Below are 22695 nucleotides of genomic sequence, written 5' to 3'. Positions count from 1 at the left end.
TACATAGGATAGTGTCCAATTATAAACATCTTAAACAGTGGCATAGAAATACCAGCCATGCTTGATACTGGGTCCAGGTTACCACTATTCAGTTACAGACTTACCTGAAGTATTGGGGAGCCAAACCAGTTCACCTTCCACCACTAACATGGTTACAGTTAATCGCCAGTAATGGAATGGGAATATCTTGGCATGGATACTGGGAAGATGATATTCAAATTGGCAATGTTCAGCTGCCTAAGCAAGGATGTATCATTACTAATATAGATGATGTCAGTGCTACCCCTGTTATAATATGGATGAATGTCCTTCAATATTGTTCCGATGAAGTGATAGGAGCACTGAAAAATGCATTTACCAAGAAGAGGACTATGGAGCAATGAGAATTGCAATGCAGAATAAAAATCCTTCAGGTGCACCAGAAATTTGCCAATCAGTAGGTAGAGATAGGATAACTACGGGTATCAGATTACAGGCCTCTGATTTTAGAGCCTAATTCCAAAACATTTGTGTGGGGCAAGGCATGTTGTGGACCCTAGGGCGCGAGTTACAAAGCTTTGGTGGAGCCCGATGAGATTAATTTTCAGGACAACATAGTTGTTGCAAGATCACTAGTTCAAGTGGAAGATGGACGAGTCCCGTTAAAAATTCTGAATCCTCATAACCACCATATTTTGTTATTTCATAATTGCTCAGTTGCTAAACTGTTAAACACTTTTCAAGATATTATTGACCCGAGTTTCAGTGCAAATCAGTGCAGTGTGATGATAAAGCCTGATTCAAACCGAGAAACAGAGGCATGGTGGAAGACCATACAGATTGGGGATGAAAACACCCCACTTGAACAGAGAGAAAGAGTTCTCCAAGTTGTCAAGGAAAAGTTCAAAGCCATCAGTAAAGACCCTTCGGATTTTGGGAAGGTAACCATCATTCAACACCATGGAGGCCATTCTGAGTTGTTCACTCACTACAGAATTTTCGCAGCGCAGCGTTGAGGCTAAAAATCGGCATTTCTGAGCATGCACATGAACCGCAATGCGCACGCTCGACGTACGGGTACAAAGTCTGTTGTGGTTGTGCACAGGTTCTAGCGAACCTTTCATTCGCACTGGCTGCCGCAAGAAGATTTTTTATTTTTTTTTAAATATAATTTTTATTCAAATTTTTTCAGCACAAATAAAGAAATCAGACAGTACAAAGTCAGATATTATAATGAAACAGGTTTGGGTGTCAGATATACAGAAATGTAATAAGCATCCAATAATAATGGCCGTATATAAACAGGTTTCATCCAAAGACAAAAGTAAGCTTTGATGACAAGCATCGGAATCAATGCTCCAACTATCTCAATATCTGACTATAAAAAATCACAATTATTAAAATAGAACAAAAACATAAACAAACAATATAAAGACGTACAGAAGGTAAAGAAAAGGAGGGGGGTATGGGGGGACAGGAGATTAGATCCTAGATATCACATTATACACCATAGCATTTGCTAGTGCAAGTATAATACAGTACATTTATATATCAAGGATATCCTTTAAGGTTTATAATTGTTGAAAACTTTATGCATATGTTGTTATGTTTCCACATCGAGGGTATCAATAAATACCTATAGTGGTCGACCCAAACATTGTCGACCTAGATACTGTTGATGCAATGATCCACACTCGGTCAGACAGCAGGAAGCAAATGATGTCATAGCTGAATGATCACTCTGGAAGCACTTTCTATACTGTACTTGTAACAAAATTCAACAGCACAGATCCTTGCTGTCAGGTCCCGGGGCTTATCTCCTGAGCCGCTGTCCGTGGCTTACCCGTCCGGCTGCTGGTGGTGCTGCATGGCCATGTGAGGCACAATGGTGCTGGCAGGGTGATGGTGTGGCTGCTGGAGTATGGGAGATGAGTGCTCCTGTGTGTCTGCAGCGCTGGGAACCACCATGTTGGAGACCAAGGTTCTCTGTGTCCAATCGCTGAGCTCTGTGGAATGCTGAGTCCAATGGGAGGCAGCTTCCTCTTACAAAAGGGATCAGCCCACTCTTGCATGCTGCCAGTGCTTTATGTTACTGCCTAGATCAGAAGCTCCAGCTCTGAGCTCCCTCAGGTGTCTCCTGTGGTTTCCCATCATCCAAAGGGTCTCCAACTCCACTGAGCAAGCCTGTCTGTCACCTTCCACTGCACCTCTGCTGGCGATTCTCTGTTCCGCAGTCTGCAGCTGTCCGCCCTCTAACTTCTACAGTAACATTTCATGTTATTCAGTCACGCCTCTGCAGTATTCATTCTTCAACAGTTACATTCAGTGTTCTTTTTATTCACGGCTTCGCAGCATTCGTTCTTCAACAGTTATATTTAGTGTTCTTCAGTCACACCATCGTAGCATTCAATTTTCAACAGTTACATTCAGTGTTCTTCAGTCGCGCCTCATCGGTATTCATTCTTCAGCAGTGTTTTTTTTAGTTCTCCAGCCTTGTCTCTCTGTGAACATTCTTACAGCTCCTTCCAGAGTATTACAGCCTAGCCCTACGTTTTGTTCTTCAGTTACTCATCCTAGAACCTCGAGTTATATGAGAAGGAATTACATCTGGCCTCCCCAGTTCCTCCCTGCTTCCACAGCCATTCCTCCAGTGTACGAGCAGCCTTCGGATCCGCAACTTCAGCCCTCTGTGAGACTTGCAGAGTGAAACCCAGCAATGAAGGAAGACACAGGAATCTAGGAAGACTGTAGTAAACTGCAGATCTGCATCCAGATATTCAGCAATTCAAACAGAAGCCAAGGATTAGCAGAGTAATTTAGGGAAGCAAAAGTTTGCTCTGGCCATTAGCGGGAGACCTCACAGGGAATATGTAGAAACTGCAAAGCCCTTATTGGCTGCTAGGATCAGCTGAGGCAGTAGCACTCCAACTGGAGGAGAGCAGTCAGGTGACAAGCTCCCATATGGGGATGACTGTACATTAGGTTCGCAGAAAGGGCAAGGAGAAATCCTGACCTGTAGGAAAGGTGGCAGAGGTAAGTCACACAATAATGTTCCAGAGTGTGACTCTCTATTATTAAATAGAAACAGTATAAAAACATATTTCAAAGTTACCTCAATCTACACTGTATCTCTGCAATACCCCTTTTACATTCGCAGGCTCGGGTCATTCCCGGGACACATTCCGGGGAATGACCCTTTTACATTAGCGACCCTACCCGGCATATTGCTGGGTCGGTGACGTCACCGCTGACTCTCCCGGAGGCGGTGCTTGGAGATAATCTTCTCCAAGCACCACTTCCTCTTATGCAGAAAACGGGTGCCGGGTCGCCTTGACCCGGTATACCCATTCACAATGCACAGCTTCCTGAGACCTGGGTTCAAATCCCGGGATGCTCGTCCCGGGAAATTGTAAGTGTACCCTTTTACAGTGACAAAAATCCCGGGATGATGTGCGTTCACGTGCAAGATCCCGGGATAAAATTGTCAGTGTAAAAGGGGTATAACTGATTCCTTTCCCAAATCATGATTTTCCAATTGGGTATGCTTAATAACTCATTCTCACAATAGAGGAGATCACTAAGGTCAGTCTAGATGGAGTTACAACAATCCTCATACACAGAGCCGGAATAACAATGGGGTGGATGGAGCTGCAGCTCCAAGCCTCCCATTGAAAATAGGCCCACAGGATCCCCTGCAGTACAGGCAGCCAGTGCTGACAGGAAAAAAAAAATATTTCCTGTCAACACACAAAGCAGCTCCCTTACCTCCGGCTGCCCTTTCACCCCTACCATAGACTAAACCTGCCTTTCCTTTCCTGTATCCACCTGAAGGTCCACCCGAAGCTCCACCCCTGTCCCGTTCAAAGCCCCGCCCCCATACAACACTAGGCCCCTCCCCTTGCCCATATAAACTAAATGCTGCAGTTTACCATTCCCACAGCAGCTTCCCAATACAACAGAAAAATGCCTCAAGGGTCTGGGGAGGAGTCTGCTGTCTTTTAGGACAGCTGGTTTCATGGATGTCAGAGCTGAGGGGGCATGCAAAACCATGTGAGTCACAGCCCACACCAGGCCTTGAGGTCTCCTCTCCTCCTATGTAAGTTGTGTGTTTGTCAGTAAATGTTGTTTGTGTGTGTCACATGGGTGAGGTACGGTATGCCGGTGTCCGGGCTCCCGTCGGCCTGCATACCGGCACCAGAATCCCGACCACCGGCATAATGACAGCTGTGCGAGTGCCACGCTATCTATTCACCCTCCGGGGGGTTGTGGACCCCCAATAGGGAGAAAAGGTGTCGGTATGCCGGGCGTCAGGATTCTGTCACCGGTATACTGTGCGCTGGATCCCAACAGCTGGCAACCTAAATACCACCCTCTTTTCACTGGTGAGGACATTTGTATTAATGCTGCCGCCAAGAAGGGAATGTGTGTGGGGGGGGGGGGGGGGGGGGGGTGTCACTGAGAAACAGAGGGGAATGTGTGACTGTGTGGTCACTGAGAGACAGAGGGGAATGTCAGTGTGTGTGTGGTAGTCATCAAGAGACAGAGGGGAATGTTTTGGGGGTCACTAAGAGACAGGCAAATGTGGGGGTGTCACTGAAACAGATGAATGTGGGGGCTATCACTGAGAGACAGAGGAATGTGGGGTCTATCACTGAGAGACAGGGGAATGAGGTGAGGGGGGTCATTGAAATACAGGTGAATGTGGGGGTGTCACTGAGACAGAGGAATGTGGGGACTCACTGAGAGACAGAGGGGAATGTGTCGAGGGGGGTTACTGAGAGACAGGTGAATGTTGCCATGTCACTGAGGCAGAGGGTAATGTGAGGGGGTTAGAGAGACACAGAAGAATGTGGGGGGAGAGACAGAGGGAAATATGACTATGGGGCAGCATATGCATTTGAGACTATGGGGTATATTCAATTTAAGTCGAAACTGCCGTCTTGTCGGAAAGACTGCAGTTTTCGACTTTTTCAGGTCAAAAGGGGTTCCAACCTATTCAATTCCGGATTTTTTATACGACAAGTCATGGAATTCAACTTGTCGGAAATCACGTGGATCAGCGATGATGTTCCTCAGTTTCCGTAAGAGGTTGTCAACTGTATGCCTCTTATGGTTAGCGGTGATACAAAGCGCAGACTGCCTAGGAATGAGTTCGCATTTGTGAGATGCTGCTACTGGTGCCGCCGCTGCTGTTCTTGCTGCGGCAGGCAATACATCTACCCAGTGGGCTGTCACAGTCATATAGTCCTGAGCCTGCCCTGCTCCACTTGTCCACATGTCCGTGGGCAAGTGGACATTGGGTACAACTGCATTTTTTAGGACACTGGTGACTCTTTTACTTATGTCTATGTACATTCTCGGTATCGCCTGCCTAGAGAAATGAAACCTAGATGGTATTTGGTACCAGGGGCACAGTACCTCAATTAATTATCTTATTCCCTGTGAATTAATGGTGGATACAGGACACACGTTTAATACCACCGCAGGTTTCAAGACCTGAGTTATCCGCTTTGCAGCAGAATGACTGCTGTGATATTTAATCTTCCTCGCAAAGGACTGTCCTCATGTGAAGCTGAACCACTAGCCATGAACATAGGCCAGGGCCTAAGCCGTTCCTTGCCACTCCGTGTCGTAAATGGCATATTGGCAAGTTTACGCTTCTCATCAGACGCTTTTAATTTAGATTTTTGGGTCATTTTACTGAACTTTTGTTTTTGGGATTTTACATACTCTCTACTATGACATTGGGCATCGGCCTTGGCAGACGACGTTGATGGCATTTCATCATCTCGGCCATGACTAGTGGCAGCAGCTTCAGCACGGGGTGGAAGTGTATCTTGATCTTTCCCTATTTTACCCTCCACATTTTTTTTCTCCATTTTTTAATGTGTGCAATTATATGGCAGTAACATATCAATAGCAATGGCCTGCTGTACTATACTATATATGTATACTGTTGGTCACCAAAATGCTGCACTGTAATACTAGAAGCTATAGAAAAGTATATATATTATTGTATACATATCAGTACAGAGCAGTGTAACTGTGACACATGTGTCCTGACAAGCAGCATAGAAGCTATAGAAAAGTATATGTAGTACTGCATATCAGTAGTAGTACAGAGTGGTGTAACTGTGACACATGTGTGTCCTGACAAGCAGTATAGTAGCTATAGAAAATGATTTAAAATTATTGTATATATCAGTACAGAGCGGTGTAACTGTGATCCATGTGTCCTGACAAGCAGTATAGAAGCTATAGAAAAGTATATATATTATTGTATATATATCAGTACAGAGCAGTGTAACTGTGACACATGTGTCCTGACAAGCAGTATAGAAGCTATAGAAAAGTATATGTATTACTGTATATCAGTAGTAGTATAGAGCGGTGTAACTGTGACACATGTGTGTCCTGACAAGCAGTATATAGGCTATAGAAAAGTATATATATTATTGTATATATCAGTACAGAGCGGTGTAACTGTGACCATGTGTCCTGACAAGCAGTATAGAAGCTATAGAAAAGTATATATATTATATACTGGTGGTCCACAGTCCCCACAATGCAGCACACTGATCAGATATTTGCAGCACACTGAGCACAGATATGGAGCATTTTCAGGCAGAGAACGTAGATATTTTCAGCACACTGAGCACAGGTTATTTGCAGCACACTGAGCACAGATATTTTCAGCACACTGAGCACAGATTACGGAGCTTTTCAGGGAGAGAATGCAGCCACGTCCTCTCCATTCAATCTCCAAAGCATGAGTGAAAATGGCGGCGACGCGCATCTCCTTATATAGAATATGAATCTCGCGAGAATCTGATAGCGGGATGATGATGTTCAGGCGCGTTCCGGTTAACTGAGCAAGGCGGGAAGATCCGAGGCTGCCTCGGAACCGTGTAAAATAGGTGATGTTCGGGGGGGGGGTTCGGATCTCGAGGAACCGAGCCCGCTCATCTCTAGTTCTATGCATTTCCTGGGTAGATATTAGGCAGAATTAGCAATTCACCAATATGTGGGAAAGGCCGCCTTATGTTGTTATGGTCCCCTCATAACTGGAGCCAATCAAGAGACCGCCTGTCAGGATCCCAGAGATCACAGTGCTGACGCAGGAATCCCAACAGGTGGTGAAATGCTGTAGCTGGAATACAGGCACAACAGGCTTTTCTCCCTCTGTAGGTGTCCACAACACCCATAGAAGTAGAATAAAATCTGTGGTGAGTGCAGTAAGACACCGTGCCCGCATCATGGTGAGCACAGCAATACTACAAGGGGCTGTCTATTGCTCGCTTTGCATTTTATAACAATGAGGAAGCCGCTGACACCAAGATTGGAGGCAGGGAAATGCGTTTCTTACAGGACAGGACACTATTCCAACTATTGCAGCATTCATCTGCTTGTTGTAAACATCTCTGAGCCAGCCGGCCGGCCGGCCAATGTCTTCACTGCCATACCCCAGTGCTAAGGGGAGAAAAGCAGGAGTCCATTCACCATCGTGCGATCCCGGGTACTACAGCCATGGGCAGAGGTATTAAATTGAGTGTATCACATGGTGTATCCTAAATGTTTGCTGGATCTTATTATAACCTGTATGCTGCATTGCATGAGTGCACAGAAATGAATTACTAACTGGTTTTAAAGTGTTAAATAATTGGAGAAAGCTGCATGCCATACAAACTGTGCTTCACTATCCCATTATTAATTATGTATTCAACGTCGGAATTATTTTGAGCGGAGGCCTCATTGGGACTGAGAGTTAATTAAACATCTTGTTTGGAGCCACATGATCTAATAAGAACTATTTGTGGAGAAATCTTGGGTTACCATAGTAACTAAGGTTGAAAAAAGACAATTGTCCATCGAGTTCAACCTATTTGTGGTCACCTATGCAGTCTTATTATAGGACTAGTTATTTTTATGTTAGGACTAGTTATAATAACTATAATGCATGCCTATGCACCATAACCCTGAATATCTTTATCCAATAGGAATTTATCTAACCCATTCTTAAAGGTGTTGACTGAGTTTGCAATCACTACTTTCTCAGGCAGGGAATTCCAAACACGTATTGTCCTTACTGTGAAAAAAACTTTTTGCCTCAATGTGCGGAAACTCCTCTCCTCTAACCTAAGCGAGTGACCACTCTGTGCTGATCTTATAGAAAACAGGTCCCTCCCAAGCTCTGTGTATTCACCCCTTATATATTTGTAGATGTTGACCATGTCCCCTCTTAGTCTCATCTTTTCCAATGTAAACATGACTAACCTTGCAAGCCTTTCCTTGTATTCCAGCGTCTCCATGCCCTTGATTAGTTTGGTCGCCAACCTCTGAACCTTCTCTAGCTCCAGGATATCCTTTTTGCAATATGATGCCCAAAATTGCACACAGTATTCAAGATGTGGCCTCACTAGTGATTTATATAATGGGTGTATAATACTCTCGTCCCTTGCATCAATTCCCCATTTAATGCATAATAATATCTTATTAGCCTTCTTTGCTGCACTCCTACTTTGGGTACTGCTGCTTAATTTGTTATCTATGTGAACTCCTAAATCTTTTTCCAGTACAGAATCCCCTAGTATTACCCCATTTAGTATGTAGGTGTAATTTCTGGTCTTGCCCCCACAGTGCATTACCTTACACTTGTCTGTGTTGAATCTCATTCTCCATTTTGCTGCCCATGCTTCCAGTTTAATTAAGTCATTCTGAAGAGACTCAGCATCCCCCTCCGTATTTATAACCTTACACAATTTGGTATCGTCTGCGAAAATTGACACCATGCTCTTTAGACCTGCTGTTAGGTCGTTGATTAAAATGTTGAACAAAAGTGGTCCAAGTACAGACCCTTGTGGCACACCACTTAGTACTTTAGTCCAATTTGAAAATTATCCATTGACCACAATGCGCTGCTCCCTATTATCTAACCAATTACTGACCAAAGTGCACATTGTGCTCCTTAGCCCCATTTCTTGTAGCTTATAGATAAGACGCATGTGTGGTACAGTGTCGAAAGCTTTGGCAAATCTAAAAAGATTACATCCACCTCCTTACCCTGATCAAGGTTCGCACTTACTGTTTCATAAAAGCCAAGTAAGTTGGTTTGACATGTCCTTTACTGATCCATGTTGGTTCCTTTTAATGACCTTTTTCAAGGAACTTTTGAATAATGTCCCTTAGAATACCTTCCAATACTTTCCCCACTATAGATGTAATAATAACTGGTCTATTATTACCTGGTTCAGCTTTTCTCCCCTTTTTGAATATTGGCACTACCTCCGCTATACGCCAGTCTTTGGGAACCATACTCGATTTACCCGAATCCTTAAAGATCAAATATAGAGGTCTTGCTAGTTCAGCGTGCAACTCCATAAGAACTCTCGGGTGAATTTCATCTGGACCAGGTGACTTATTAATCTTTTACTTTTTTAATCGGTCACAGACTACCTCCTCACATAAATAAGCATTTAGCAGTGGGACATTATCTTTGTTGAGATTTTGTGTTAGACCCAGCATTTGGTACTCTCTGGTAAATACCATTGAAAAAAACTTGCTTAGTTTGTTTGCTATGTCATTATCATTTTTGATTAAGACTCCCCTCTTGTCATTTAAAGGGCCTATACTCTCCTTCTTTAGTCTCTTGCTGTTTATGTACTTAAAAAAATTTTGGGATTCGCTTTGCTTTTCTTTGCTACTAGTTTTTAAGTTTCTACTTTATCCGCTCTTATTCCTTTTTTGCATATTTTGTTACAGTCCTTATAGTGCTGGAATGACTCTGCATCCCCCTCAGATTTGTATTTTTTAAATGCTCGTCATTTTTGTCCATTAATTCCTTTATATTTTTGTTAAACCACATTGGTTTGGGATTTTTATTCCTTTTTTTGCTGCTGGTGGGAATAAATTTACGAGTATTATTAATTAGCAGTGATTTTAATACATCCCATTTCTCTGTAGTATTTTTCCTTGAAACAAAATTTCCCATTCAATGTCCCTTAATGCTTCCTTCATCATGTCAAAGTTGGCTTTGCTTAAGTTTTGAGTCCTAGTTGAGCCAGTATAGGACTGCTTATGAAAATTGATATTGAATGTGACCATATTGTGGTCGCTGTTACCTATGGGCTCTCCTACTTCAATATTTTATACCTATTCCCCATTGTTAGTTAATACCAGGTCTAAGATTGCATTGTACCTAGTTGGTTCCTCGATTAATTGAACTAAGTAATTATAATTTAGCGTGTTTAAAAACATATTGCCCCTAGCAGTATCACATTAATTGATTTTCCTGTTTATCTCGGGATAGTTAAAGTCTCCCATCACTACTATATCTCCTACTCCTGCTGCTCTTTCTATTTGATTCAGTAACAATTTCTCATCAGACACATTAATACCAGGTGGCCTGTAGCATAACCCCAATAATAACTTCTTTATTACTTTATCCTTGCATGCAATTTTTACCCATAACTTCTCAATAGTATTTACAGCCCCTTCTTGAATATCTTCCTGTATACCAGGTTTTAGAAATGGCTTTACGTAAAGACATACCCTTCCACCCCATTTATTTAGTCTGTCTCTCCTGTGCAGCGTGTAACCCTCTAGATTGACTGTCCAATTGTGAGATTCATCCCACCACGTTTTAGTAATGCCTATAATATCATATTCCTTGCTTGCTGTGAGGATTTCTAGTTCCCCTTTTTTACCTGTAAGGCTTCTAGCATTTACATACATAAAATTGAGATGTGTATTTCTCCTTATGGTAGGGACATCATAATTCTTCTGCAGCAAAGATGACCCATAATTGTCATTGGTTACTGTTATTCCTACACCCTTTTTATTTCCCATGTTACTACCCTTGCTGTTTGCTCTATTCCTCTATTCCTCCCCCCTACTCCTCCACCATTTTGTTCTCTATATATGCTGCCAAGGTTTAGGGACTCACTTGGTTCAATAGTGTGTTAATATTGTGCTTATATTATTTTATGTGTAGTTTTATGATACTGGCCGGTATCTGTGTGCTGTATATGTTTTAATTATTTATAAAATTGTCATCAAAGTTAGATGCGCAGTCTCATTATTTTTGTATTATTTTTGTATTGTTCTTAGTGTGTGATTGAGGTTAATGGTGCTATGAGAAGGGGAGTTAATGAGTGCTGCGGGTGAATTGATTAATAAGTGCTACGTGACAGGGTTAATGGGTGTTGAGCATGAAAGGATAAATAGGTTCTGGGAGTAATGTAGGGTAATTTTTGCTGTGAGGGGGGTTGATAAATACTTGGAGAAAATTACTAATGTGTGCTTGGAAGGTGTGGGGTAGGAGGTAATTGTGCTGTGAGGGGCTTAATGAGTTCTCTGGGTGAATGGATGAGTAAATGCTGGGTAACGGGAGGATAGGAGGTGCTGACAGTGTGGACAAATGTGTTAATAAGTGCTGTGAGGGTGAGTTGATAAATGGATGTGCATATGAAAAATAACTCTGCCCCCATTGTCATAGACTAAGTGTGATTTTATGTAAATGGATTGAAGGATTATATTGGGGAAATAGGGCAGTAATGTAAATCTTGCCTGGGGTGCCAAGAAATACCAGCCCACATGCCGTAAATTCTTCCATTAACCCAAAAGTGTCAAACATGCTCTGAGATCCACATACACCCCATGTATTGTATGAGGTTAAGCAAAAACATTTTTTTTTGATGCTCTGATCTTTTTCAGTCTTATGCTCTGCTTTACAATTGATTCTAGATGGGTTTTATGCAGAGAATAAGTGTGAGGCATAAAGGAATAAAGCTGGAAGGAGATGGGTGTTCCGGATAGAGCTATCCAATGGCCACCTGTTTCCCACCACTGCCATATAAAATGCTCCTGAAAGATTAAAGGGGTGTCTGACTGAAAATGTAGGATAATGCCCAATGTCTACCATTTTCGAGGAACCCTTCTAGAAAACAAACAATGCCTTCCTAAATTATACCTTCCCACCCATTGAATCTCCATATAAAACTATATCCTATTTCTCATGTGGTGGCATGGCAAGTCCTAGATACCAGTGAACTTTATTGTGTTTGTATATTTCAGTGACCAGTGTCAGGACAAAGACATGACATTGAAGACGGCAATAACAAACATCATGAAATGTGACATTGACAATGAGAATCTCATAGACCCAGAGGTGCTCCCACCAGCAGACTGTGTCATCTGTACATGGATGTTGGATACCATCAGCAAAGACCAAGATGATTATATAAGGAGTTTCAGAAAAATTGTGAAGCTACTAAAACCTGAAGGATACCTGATATTGATAGGGGTTTTAAATACAACTTACATAATGGTTGGGCAGGACAAGGTACACGTGTGCAAATATGATGAGAACTTTGCAAGAAAAGTTCTCACTGTTGAAGGGTTTATTATTGATCACTGTACAGTCCAGAAAAGAACAGCAGAGAGTGACCTTATTGACTATGAGGCAGTTATATTTATCAAAGCTCACAGAGAGTAATAAGGGCCTGATTCTGAGTCACATGCTGTGTCAGGTGCAGTTGAGCATTTTCTTTGTACTGCACATGTGTCTAAATCGCACTGTTCATACATCCTGATTGTGTTTGTAAAGAGATGATGAAGCTTTGACACACGCACGTAGAAGTGTACTGAGAATGCATTGGGTTTTTCCAGGTGTGGTTTCAGAGAGGAGGGGGCCCATATACAGGTTCCATGTGTGCCAGGGGCATATCTAGAGAGGAGGGGAACTGTGTGCAGTCTCTGGGTGTGGGCCCGCTTCTCTCCCATCTCGTAGCTGGTAGCAGTGCTGTTAGTTCTCTGTCTGAGCGCTAAAGACTCTGGCACAGTGCCAGAGTCTACAGCGCATGCGCAAGTCTCAGAAAAAATGGCACGGTGGCCATTTTTTCGGAGATCTGACTCCTGGCACAGTCATACGCAGCTTGTACACCAGGGGAAGGGCTTATACCCGCATAAGCATATAGTCGCAACTACACTTAAAGAAGCGCTCACAGCGTGTGACTCAGATAAGCCCCTACTTTAAATCTGAGATGCAAATAGACATAAATACACCAGATCTTCCTGTAAATTTGCAATATTAAACCTTAATAATAAATAATCACATATATTACTGTACATTTGTATTGCGTTTATCAACAGATAAAGTAATTCATTTTTTTTGCAGTTTACTGTTTGATTAAAAAGTCTGAGATTCATGTGTGATTTGTGAGTGGTTCTGTCACCCGGGAAACATTCAATATCCCGGCTGTCAGGATCCTGGCGCTCAGCATACCGACGCTGGGATCCCGGTCTGCCGGGATACCGACAACTATTCTCCCTCTTGGGGTGTCCATGACACCCCTAAAGGGAGAATAAATAGTATGGTGTGCGTAGCGCGCCAACGTGCCCATGGAATGGCAAGCAGAGAGAGCCTGCAAGGGGCTCCTTTGCACTCACCCTGCTGCCGGCATTCCGGCGGTCGGGATCCCGCTGCCGGTATCCCGACAGCTGGGTTATCATAGTAGACCCCCTGTCACCCACCAGGGATCATTGCAATCAGAGTTACTACAATAACCCACATATAATTTTATTATTCCACTGATATCTGACATAGAGACAAGGAATAAATTAGGATTCATGGCACAGAGAACAAGAGACTGTTTGTGGATTACTGTAATGTAACCTTAAAACATTTTCAATTGAAATATACTGTATATACTGTCAAAATGCTGTAGAACTTTGATCAATCTTTGAACTTTGATCAATCTAAGTAACTCCCCAGTTCTTCCAGCCAACATACATTTACGTCTTTCTTTTTTCCACAATCTTATTTAAAAATTGTTAAAAGAAAGATGTAATATACAATGATACATGGTATTGATCATTTCAATGTTTACAGCCATTGATAACATACAAAAGATATGTAACAATAGTACATACGCGTAATAAAATATTAGAAAATGTTTCAATATATGCGACATGGTAATGTGTGAAAAATCAATCAAATCACCAAGTATCTGAATACCTAGTGGAGTAGAAAAGAGGATAAATAGTAACTTATAACATAAGGGGAGATATGAAAAAAGAGTATAAATGTGAGGGCAGGATTAAAATGAAGAAAGAGAGGGGAACTAATCATCGTGGCATTAGGACGTAGGAGGAACAAACTCAGTCATATGGTTTTTATAAGTGGGAGATTATTTAAATCTAAGCCACTCAAACAAGGTAGCCGTAAAGAGAGAAGTGGATGATGGTGGGTCTGTAGAAAGTTCTTCAATTGCCATATAAAAGTCAACTCTTTGAAACCAGCAGGATATGGGGGTTGTTGAGCAGATCTCAAAAATCATGGTATAGTGACCCTAGCCGTGTCACCAGATATTGTAATAGTGATCTCTTATATTGAGAAAGAGGGATTTCCATCAAGTCTAAATATGCCCACCTTGTTCCATGTAAGTAATAAGGACTGTGTAAAGGCATTTGGAGGAAGATCAGGATAGTGTAAGAGGGGCATAGGCAAGGAAGGGCCTGGGCTAAACATCGGCAAATGCTTAAACTTAAATGCTCCAACAACGTATTGTTGATTCTAAAGTAGTATGCCTAAATTGAGGAATTTTTCTCTGCCATAGGAAAACATGAGGGATTAAGCCAGCTGAGAACCCCACAAAAAGTGACTATTGTTTTGTTGGAGGGGATTTTGACATTTCAACAACCCTGGCTTAGTGAACTGCATGATAATAACTAATCAAATGGGGGAGTTGAAGACCTCCCTCTGTACGATTACCAATCAGAATTGACTGTGCTAGCCTTTGACCACCCTTACCCAAGACAAAACAACCTACCGTAGCTTGGAGATCTCTAAAAAAAAGTTGGGTATTAAAATGGATAGTGCCTATAGAAGATAAAAGATTTTAGGTAAAATGTAAATTTTTATTGTATTGATTCTACCCCACCATGATAAATTAAGGGATGACCACTTATTAAAATCCATTTTAATTTTATGAAGTAAGGGTAGGAGAATTAGTGTATATAAATCGGAGGAATTATGAGAAATTATCTTCTAAATATTTCAAATGTGAAGGATGCATAGAAATGGGAACGACCCTCAATCATTCGCTGTGATGTATTAATATTCAGAGCAATCGATTTGGCTTAGTTTATTTTAAAATTTGACAAAACATTGAATCTAGAAAATTCAGTCATTGAGGCCAGAAGAGAAACAACAGGATTAGAGAGTTTAGCCAGTAAATCGTCAGCATATAGCACTAATTTATATTCTAGGACACCCACTTTTATGCCATGGATGTTATGATTCGCTCTGATTGCTCTGGTTAATGTTTCCATACTGTAAATAGGCGTCGGTTTTCCCGAGATAACTTGATGCAGAGAAATTAATATTAAAAATGTTTTATTTAAAAACAATCCAACACAACTTGGTTACAATGACTATATACAGTCAAATTTCACATAAAAAATATACAAATGAAATTATGAAGGTAAAGTGACATTGTGCAAGTATTTAGTACAATTTTCAATCATCATAGTACCATATTTTAAAGTGACACAATGCGTTTCGGTTATGATGACTTTTTTCAAGAATGGATAACATGAAGTCCACATCAGGGGTTTATGTACCCTGTAGTGATATACCTAATAGCACTTTAATTACTCATTTCCATTTAATTGTCACAGGAAATTACCTATTTGCGTGACATTACAATGATTTACGTTCCAAAAGATAGTGATTCCAATATCGCCATGCCAGAACCGTAAGTGACGTCATGCGTTCTACCCCGGAACTTCCATTTGCGTTCCATGGCGTTCACAGTTGATTCCAGACTATATGAAGTGTCTCAAAGGAATCTTGTATGACCCACTTATTTAGTGTAATCCATTTGAGTTGTTCACTTGATATAGAGCTGCATACCTCCTATCTCTGATGCCAGATATCTAGAATTTATTTTTATAGTTGAAGCGACAGCCATCTTTACTTAGGGCAAGGATTCCTTTATAACTTACTTTAAATGATAGTCGCCATTTTTGAACAGGTATCCACCATGAACAAAACTTTTGGTAAGATTCTTATGTAATGGATGATTCAACAGATCCTTTTTTTATAAAAGTGGTACTGATCCTGGCTCTGAATTATCTAATTTGGTACTATGTATTCCCACATAGTCCTTCCCTAACTAGAGCCAGGGTTGTTCCCACTCTTTTACTCACACTTGTTCCAATGTATTATGTGGAATAAAAAAGAAAAAATATATATTAAAATGAACAGAGGCACAAAAATAAACAAAAGTACCAATAAAACAAAACCTTAATAAAATGCCCTTACATCATTTTTAATCTAAGAACCACTTAATTTCAAAATCAACGTTATAACCATTAGGTTTCAGGGTATTGAGTTCATAAATCCACTTCATCTCTCGCTGGGCTAACATTTTTTCCACATTTCTATTTTTCCAAATTGCCTGTACTTGTTGGATCCCTAAGAATCTTTTTAATCTGCCTCTCACATTTATTATGTTTAACATCAAAATGTTCAAACAGCAGATGTGTAGTTAACCCATTCCATATGTTGTAAACATGTTCTGCTGCTATTTTCTTCAGGGGTCTGGAAGTTTTGCCTATGTATATAAGGCCACATCCACATTCAAGTAAATAGATGACATTGCAAGAATGGCAACTAATAAAATCATTATATATATATATATATATATATATATATATATATTTCCCATTAACGACAAATTCTACTATTTTTCTTTCTATATTAGCCCTAGTTGTGGTCTTGCACATCAAGCAATTACCACAGCGATGATACCCATTATTTGCATTCTTTCCATAAGCTGGTTTCCGGTAGACTGCTATTCACCAAACAGTCTTTTAATTACTTTGCATTCCTGTTTATAGTATATCTGTACAGTATATTCTATTAGTGTACTAATTAGCACGAACAGCTTGTAACGTACAGCAGCAAGATTAATATTTCTATGTATAAGAGAGAGAGATAAAATGCCTCCTAAGTTCCTGGATGCCAGATCACAGTCCATAGTATCTCTGTGCAGTGTGTTCTATTAGGGTACTAATTAGCTGTTCATGCTAATTAGTAATCTAATAGAAAATACTGTACAGAGATACTAAGGATGGTGATTTGGCATCCAGGAACTTAGGGGGAGCTTTTATCTCTCTCTTCTTTACTTAGAAAGATTACAATGGAGAGAGATAAAAACTCCTCCCTAAGTTCCTGGATACCAAATCACCACCCTTAGTATCTATGTACAGTATGTTTTATTAGGGTACTAATTAGCTGTTTGTGATAATTAATACTCTAATAGAAAATACTGTACAGAGATACTAAGGATGGTTATTTGGCATCCAGGAACTTAGGGAGGAGCTTTTATCTCTCTCCATTATACATAGAAAGATTAAACTTGCTGCTGTACATTACAAGCTGTTCATGCTAATTAGTACACTAGTAGAATATACTGTACAGAAATACTAAGGACAGTGTTTTGTCATCCAGGAACTTAGGGGGAGCTTTCTGTGCAGTATGATCTATTAGTGTATTAATTAGCATGAACAGCTTATAACGTACAACACAGATTCTCTAACACCGACGATCTACAGTACTGTGTTGCTCAATTAGTTGTGTCAGAATACACTAATTTATAGTTACTGGTATGTCTATAGGTGCTCATTACCACTGTGTATTTTAGATAGCGAATGAGTCGCTCCTGCAGATTTTCCACGATTTGTGTGAAACCTTTGTGCACCCTTCCTTTGAATGTTTTACAATGGATAAAACAGAATAAAAAAATTATAATAAAGTGAATGTCATGGGAACACAAAAAAAAGATTGGCACTTTGGGAATCGAACCTGGGACTCTCAGTGTGGCAGTCGGGAGCATTCATTGCTAGCCCACAACACTGCATAGAAGATTGACAAGTTCATTTGTAAATGTACTGCAAAGAGCGATTCCTTCCCATTGGTGTTCGTTTATAACGTTAGGGGATTCGAAAGTTCATTTTGTGCACTGTACATACTGTAAAATCAATGAGCTACATTATTCCTTTCACACATTAGTTGCGTCTGCATACACAAGTGTTTTAACCTGTTCATTTGTGTGGGTTTACTACGATATGCCAGAGGGCGGGCTCCCGGCGCCCAGCATACCGGCGCCGGGAGCCCGACCGCCGGCTTACTGACAGTGTGGCAACCGCAAATGAGCCCCTTGCGGGCTCGCTGCGCTCGCCACGCTATGGGCACAGTGGTGCACTACGCGCACCACACTATTTTATTCTCCCTCCAGGGGGGTTGTGGACCCCCACGAAGGAGAATAAGTGTCGGTATGCCGGCTGTCGGGATCCCGATGCCTGTATACTGTGCGCCGGGATCCCGACAGCCGGCATACTGAAGACCACCCCATTTGTGTCTGTATAAACTATACGCACAGGCATCCAGGAACTTAGGGAGGAGCTTAAATCTCTCCCCATTTTACGTAAAACTACGGGATTTGAACGCTCACATATCCCTAACATCAATAGACCATACTGTACCTGTAACTTGTTCATTTGCATTTGTATATGCTGTACTATTTGCATCTGTATTGTATTTACTGTTATAGACTGTATGACATACTGTAGCATAATGTAGCATAATGAGACACACCAGTGAAGTAGTTCTTATGCTGTAATTCTGTATTGTATTTTAATGGAGACCACACGCATGCGCATTAGTGATTTAAAAAAAGTGACATCTGGTGGATGATCTTAGGTATTACACTCAAAGGTAACGCCAAAGGCTCTGTGCGCCTCCCTTCGACTAGGTGCGCCTGCTTTCATCAAGGCATGCTGCATATGCCTGATCGCGACTAACGCCTCAGTCAGCCAAGATATTGGAGGACCCATCTGTATATGGTAAAAGAATTTCAAAGAGTTGGTCACACGTGTTTGCAAAGACATGTTTAGCTGCTGAGCTGCTCCAAGGCCTCTCAGATATCAGCAGCCCTAACACTACATAACAGCTGTGCCCACACAGGGCCATGTAATTTGTCTACAATAAGGCCTCATGATAAAGGCTATTACTAAAATACATCCAGACACAGATCTAACTTACCTGGGAGAAACCCCCATGATCTCCTATTAGCACTACAAGGAACAGCATGCCTTCCAAATACTGCTCCATGCAATGCCTTTCTCACACATGCAGACAAACAGTGGCAGTTGCTCTATCATTCCCGGAGATACTTATTTCAGGTGCTAGAAAGGGGGAGGGATACTAGACAGACAGCAGACAGAAAGGGGGTGCTTTTTCCCCCCTTGGTATCCCCCTAGCACCTAAAAAATTACCTGTAACCATACCTGTAACCATTCATAGGAGCGTCCGTTTGGACACCTCTCGGGCAGAGGGCTCGGTGTGCTCGATCAGAAAGTATAATGTTGTCTGAATCAGTCGCCATAACCTCATTGAAGACAGAGGTGAGAGCATCCACTAAGCCAGGGCCTTGTACATCTTCCGGTATTCCCTGCAAACGGAGATTCCTCTATAGTCAAGGTTATCTAACCTTTTCTGCATGGCCCTGAGTTCCTGAGCTTTCAAGATGACTATGTTGTGAAGTGCCCTATGTGAAGAATCAAGTTCTCCAATATGATCTTCCACATCAGAGACCCTGTGAGTAATGATAAAGCTGAATATTTATCGTATATAAAACACCTTAAGAGGTCTAAGAACACTGTACGCTATCTACGTAAGAAGTACCGTAAGGGTACGCAAGTTGTGTAGCGATCGCTCAACCGTAGTCGAGACGCTCAAGCGTCACGTTCGCTTACGGCCCAGTGATCACAGGCAGGCACGCTATTGGCTGCCGACTAACGTGATGATTCGCTATAGCGTAGCGTACGCTCGGGACCACGAGGAGATCACCAGCGGTGCAGACGCTTACAACGTTTAAACCTTTATATCTATACCTTTAACAGTGAGATACACAGTATACCTTAGTGTAGAGACAGAGTGTAAGTGCAACCTGGTGTAACCTGATTAACTACAAAGCTGCTTGAGCGTCACCGACGCTCAGAGAATACTTAACACTAAAAAGAATACACAGATACCTGGGCTTAGGGTCTGAAACCTATTATATGTATTATGACTATTATACTTGCAAAAAGAATCACAGTACAAAGCATACACTACAATATAACATAAACCAACTAACCAGATAACTACACAGGAAATACAATACAATACAATTAAGTCTAATCAAGGGAAAATACGAGAGAAAGAGAAGAGAGGGAGAGAGAGATAGAGAGAGAGAGAGATGGAGAGAGATGGCTCACAGTAAGACAATATGATTACGGAGAAAACTTACGCACAAGGGGAACGATCGCATGCGCCTCGATATCCAGCTCCCAATTATCAGCAATGAGAACCGTTGAAGAGAGAGAACTGGATACGGTCGGCCTGCCTATTTATGCCCCACACACAATACAATTCAATGGTCCCTACAATCTCATTGTTCATTGGACATAGGAATTCGGCTTCGCATTATAACAAAAGGTCATAGGTTGATTCATACAGGTGGGCTGTGACTATTTCCAACTGCTCAGGTGGGAGGGAAACTGGGTTTCCCGCCGCATGGGTAATAAAGTGCAAATAAAGTAAATGTTCATAAACTTCTTATGTCCATAACTATTCGCACGAGCGATTGATCTGCTTCAAACCAACACCGGAATATTTCTAATTAAATATTCTTCCGATGGATACTAAACACCACTGTATTACTCCTGTCTGACCCTTCGTATCAAACAAAGAGGGATTCCTCTGTTCATAAACATTCTATATTAACCAAACTTTCAGAATCTATCAAAGGGACCATGATCTACAAAATACATTATTACTGAAAATATGTTACGATTGAGTCGCACGCTACAATCGCATAAACTCTACCGTAAATACGCATACCATGCGCCTGCGGGTGCCCGCGACTGTGAGTATGCGCACGTACGGGAGAGCGTACGCATGCGCAGCACGGACCTGTGTGAGGTGCAAATATGGTAGTGTGCATAGAGATATTTTTCTGACTTTGACAGTCCACCCTTTGGCAGTCAATAATAACTGCCACTTCCTGAAAACATTTCAAAAGGAGAAAAATATATGTTAGGGGTTAATTAATTTCCATGGTTGGGTAAGGGAGGAGAGAGGAGTAGGTGGGAAGAGGGTATGACCTAGTGAGATAGCAGAAGCATGTGTGTATGAGTCCATGTTTGGGGGGGGTCATGTATCATCGTGCCGTACGTGTTGTAAATCAAGCTTCGAGGTATTGCGAAGTATACATTTGAATTCCTTCTTATCCCGTGGTACGGGTCTGTGGATGGGCTGTCAAACTTTACCGAGCTCTTTTCGGGTTTTGAACAAAATGGGGAGCACATTTTAGTTGATGATACATGAATGGGGGAATATGTGATTGCTGATATCTGTGCCTGTATTCCCTATACTATGTGTGTCATTACCTGAGGGTTGTAGAAATGAAGAAAAGACATAATTACGGTAAATGCGGTGGTATTCTATGTCAGGTTAATGTACATCTGTCGGTTGAAGTTTTGTTCGGTATCAGTTGAAAGTCGTCTTCTTTGCGCTGTGTTGCCCATTAGGTGTGAGCAAAAGCTTTGTCAATGCCATTAGATTTACAAAAAATGTTGGGCTAGCGTAAGTTTAAGAATTCTAGGGAAACTGGGGATCCATGGCAAAGTTCATCAAATGTCCATATCTCAAGTGGTCAAAACTTCTTCTTTGGTCTATCTGTTGTCTGTATAGCGTCTCGTCAACTTCCTTGTCCAAGTGGGTCTTTTTATCTTGGAGAAAAACCAGAAAAACAGGTGAAAGAAACTGACCGTAGAAATCGCATTTTCATCACATCATTGTTTCTATCATTGGGTCATAAATCAAATCCAGGTTAATTACAGTTTCCTCACTCCTTAAACTCATTACCTTAGTACGACGATTGCACCTCATTAAAGCCTGACCGCATCTAAATATCAAACCGATCGTTATGATAACACCTAAGATACATAGGAGAAACTTCCCAACATCCATTATGACTCCTTGAGCCCAGTCTCCCAAACCGGAGAACCAATTTCGCGGGTTCAACCATGACACCCAACCAGTCAGCTCATTACCTACAGCAGCAAGAGTGAGATTGTGTTTTCGGCGAAATTCCCACTTCAATTGGAGAATATCGTCCATCTTTTGGTCTATGACCTCGACCGGATCCTCTGTGCTATTCGTGATATACGTGCAACATTTCACGCCGTACTGTGTTGCCAATGTAACACAATATCCACCTGTCACTGCTGTGAGGTAATTAAGAACCATTCTATGCTGCACCAGTTCTGTTTTATAAGCTTGAAGTTCCCTTCCCGTATATCTAAACGTGTCATCATACATTTCAGTGATATTATCTAACAAATTTGCGAGCGCCGATATGTATTTATAATTTAGCACTCCTCTAGCGGTGCGGGTGAAATCTAACGCGATTAAGAATTGAATCCCGGTGGATTCACTTATCAGATCAGAGGCCGGATGCTCTGTCTTCTCTATCAGGTGCCTTTTAACAACGTGCTCGTAATGGGTGTGAGTATAAGGAGCTTGGGCACCACGGTGTATGTCTTTCATTTTGTCATGTGTTACAGTCATTACTTCAGGCAATACTTTTCCAATATAACACAATC

General features: G+C 41.5%; 1 protein-coding gene across 1 annotated transcript in view; it reads left to right on the top strand.

Moving 5' to 3' along the window:
- The window catches only part of LOC134965666 (nicotinamide N-methyltransferase-like), a 43890-nt gene extending 31417 nt beyond the window's left edge, over window positions 1-12473 (top strand). Inside the window, exon 3 of the mRNA XM_063941993.1 lies at window positions 12052-12473. Within this exon, the coding sequence (XP_063798063.1) occupies window positions 12052-12472 (421 nt within the window). The 3' untranslated portion in view covers window position 12473. The remainder of the gene's footprint in view (window positions 1-12051) is intronic.
- Window positions 12474-22695: the final 10222 nt, after the last annotated feature.

Source organism: Pseudophryne corroboree, chromosome 10 (assembly GCF_028390025.1).
Source record: "Pseudophryne corroboree isolate aPseCor3 chromosome 10, aPseCor3.hap2, whole genome shotgun sequence".
In the NCBI taxonomy this organism is placed as follows: Eukaryota; Metazoa; Chordata; class Amphibia; order Anura; family Myobatrachidae; genus Pseudophryne; species Pseudophryne corroboree.
Note: the sequence above shows the minus strand (reverse complement) of the source record. Positions and strands in the feature narration are given on the sequence as shown.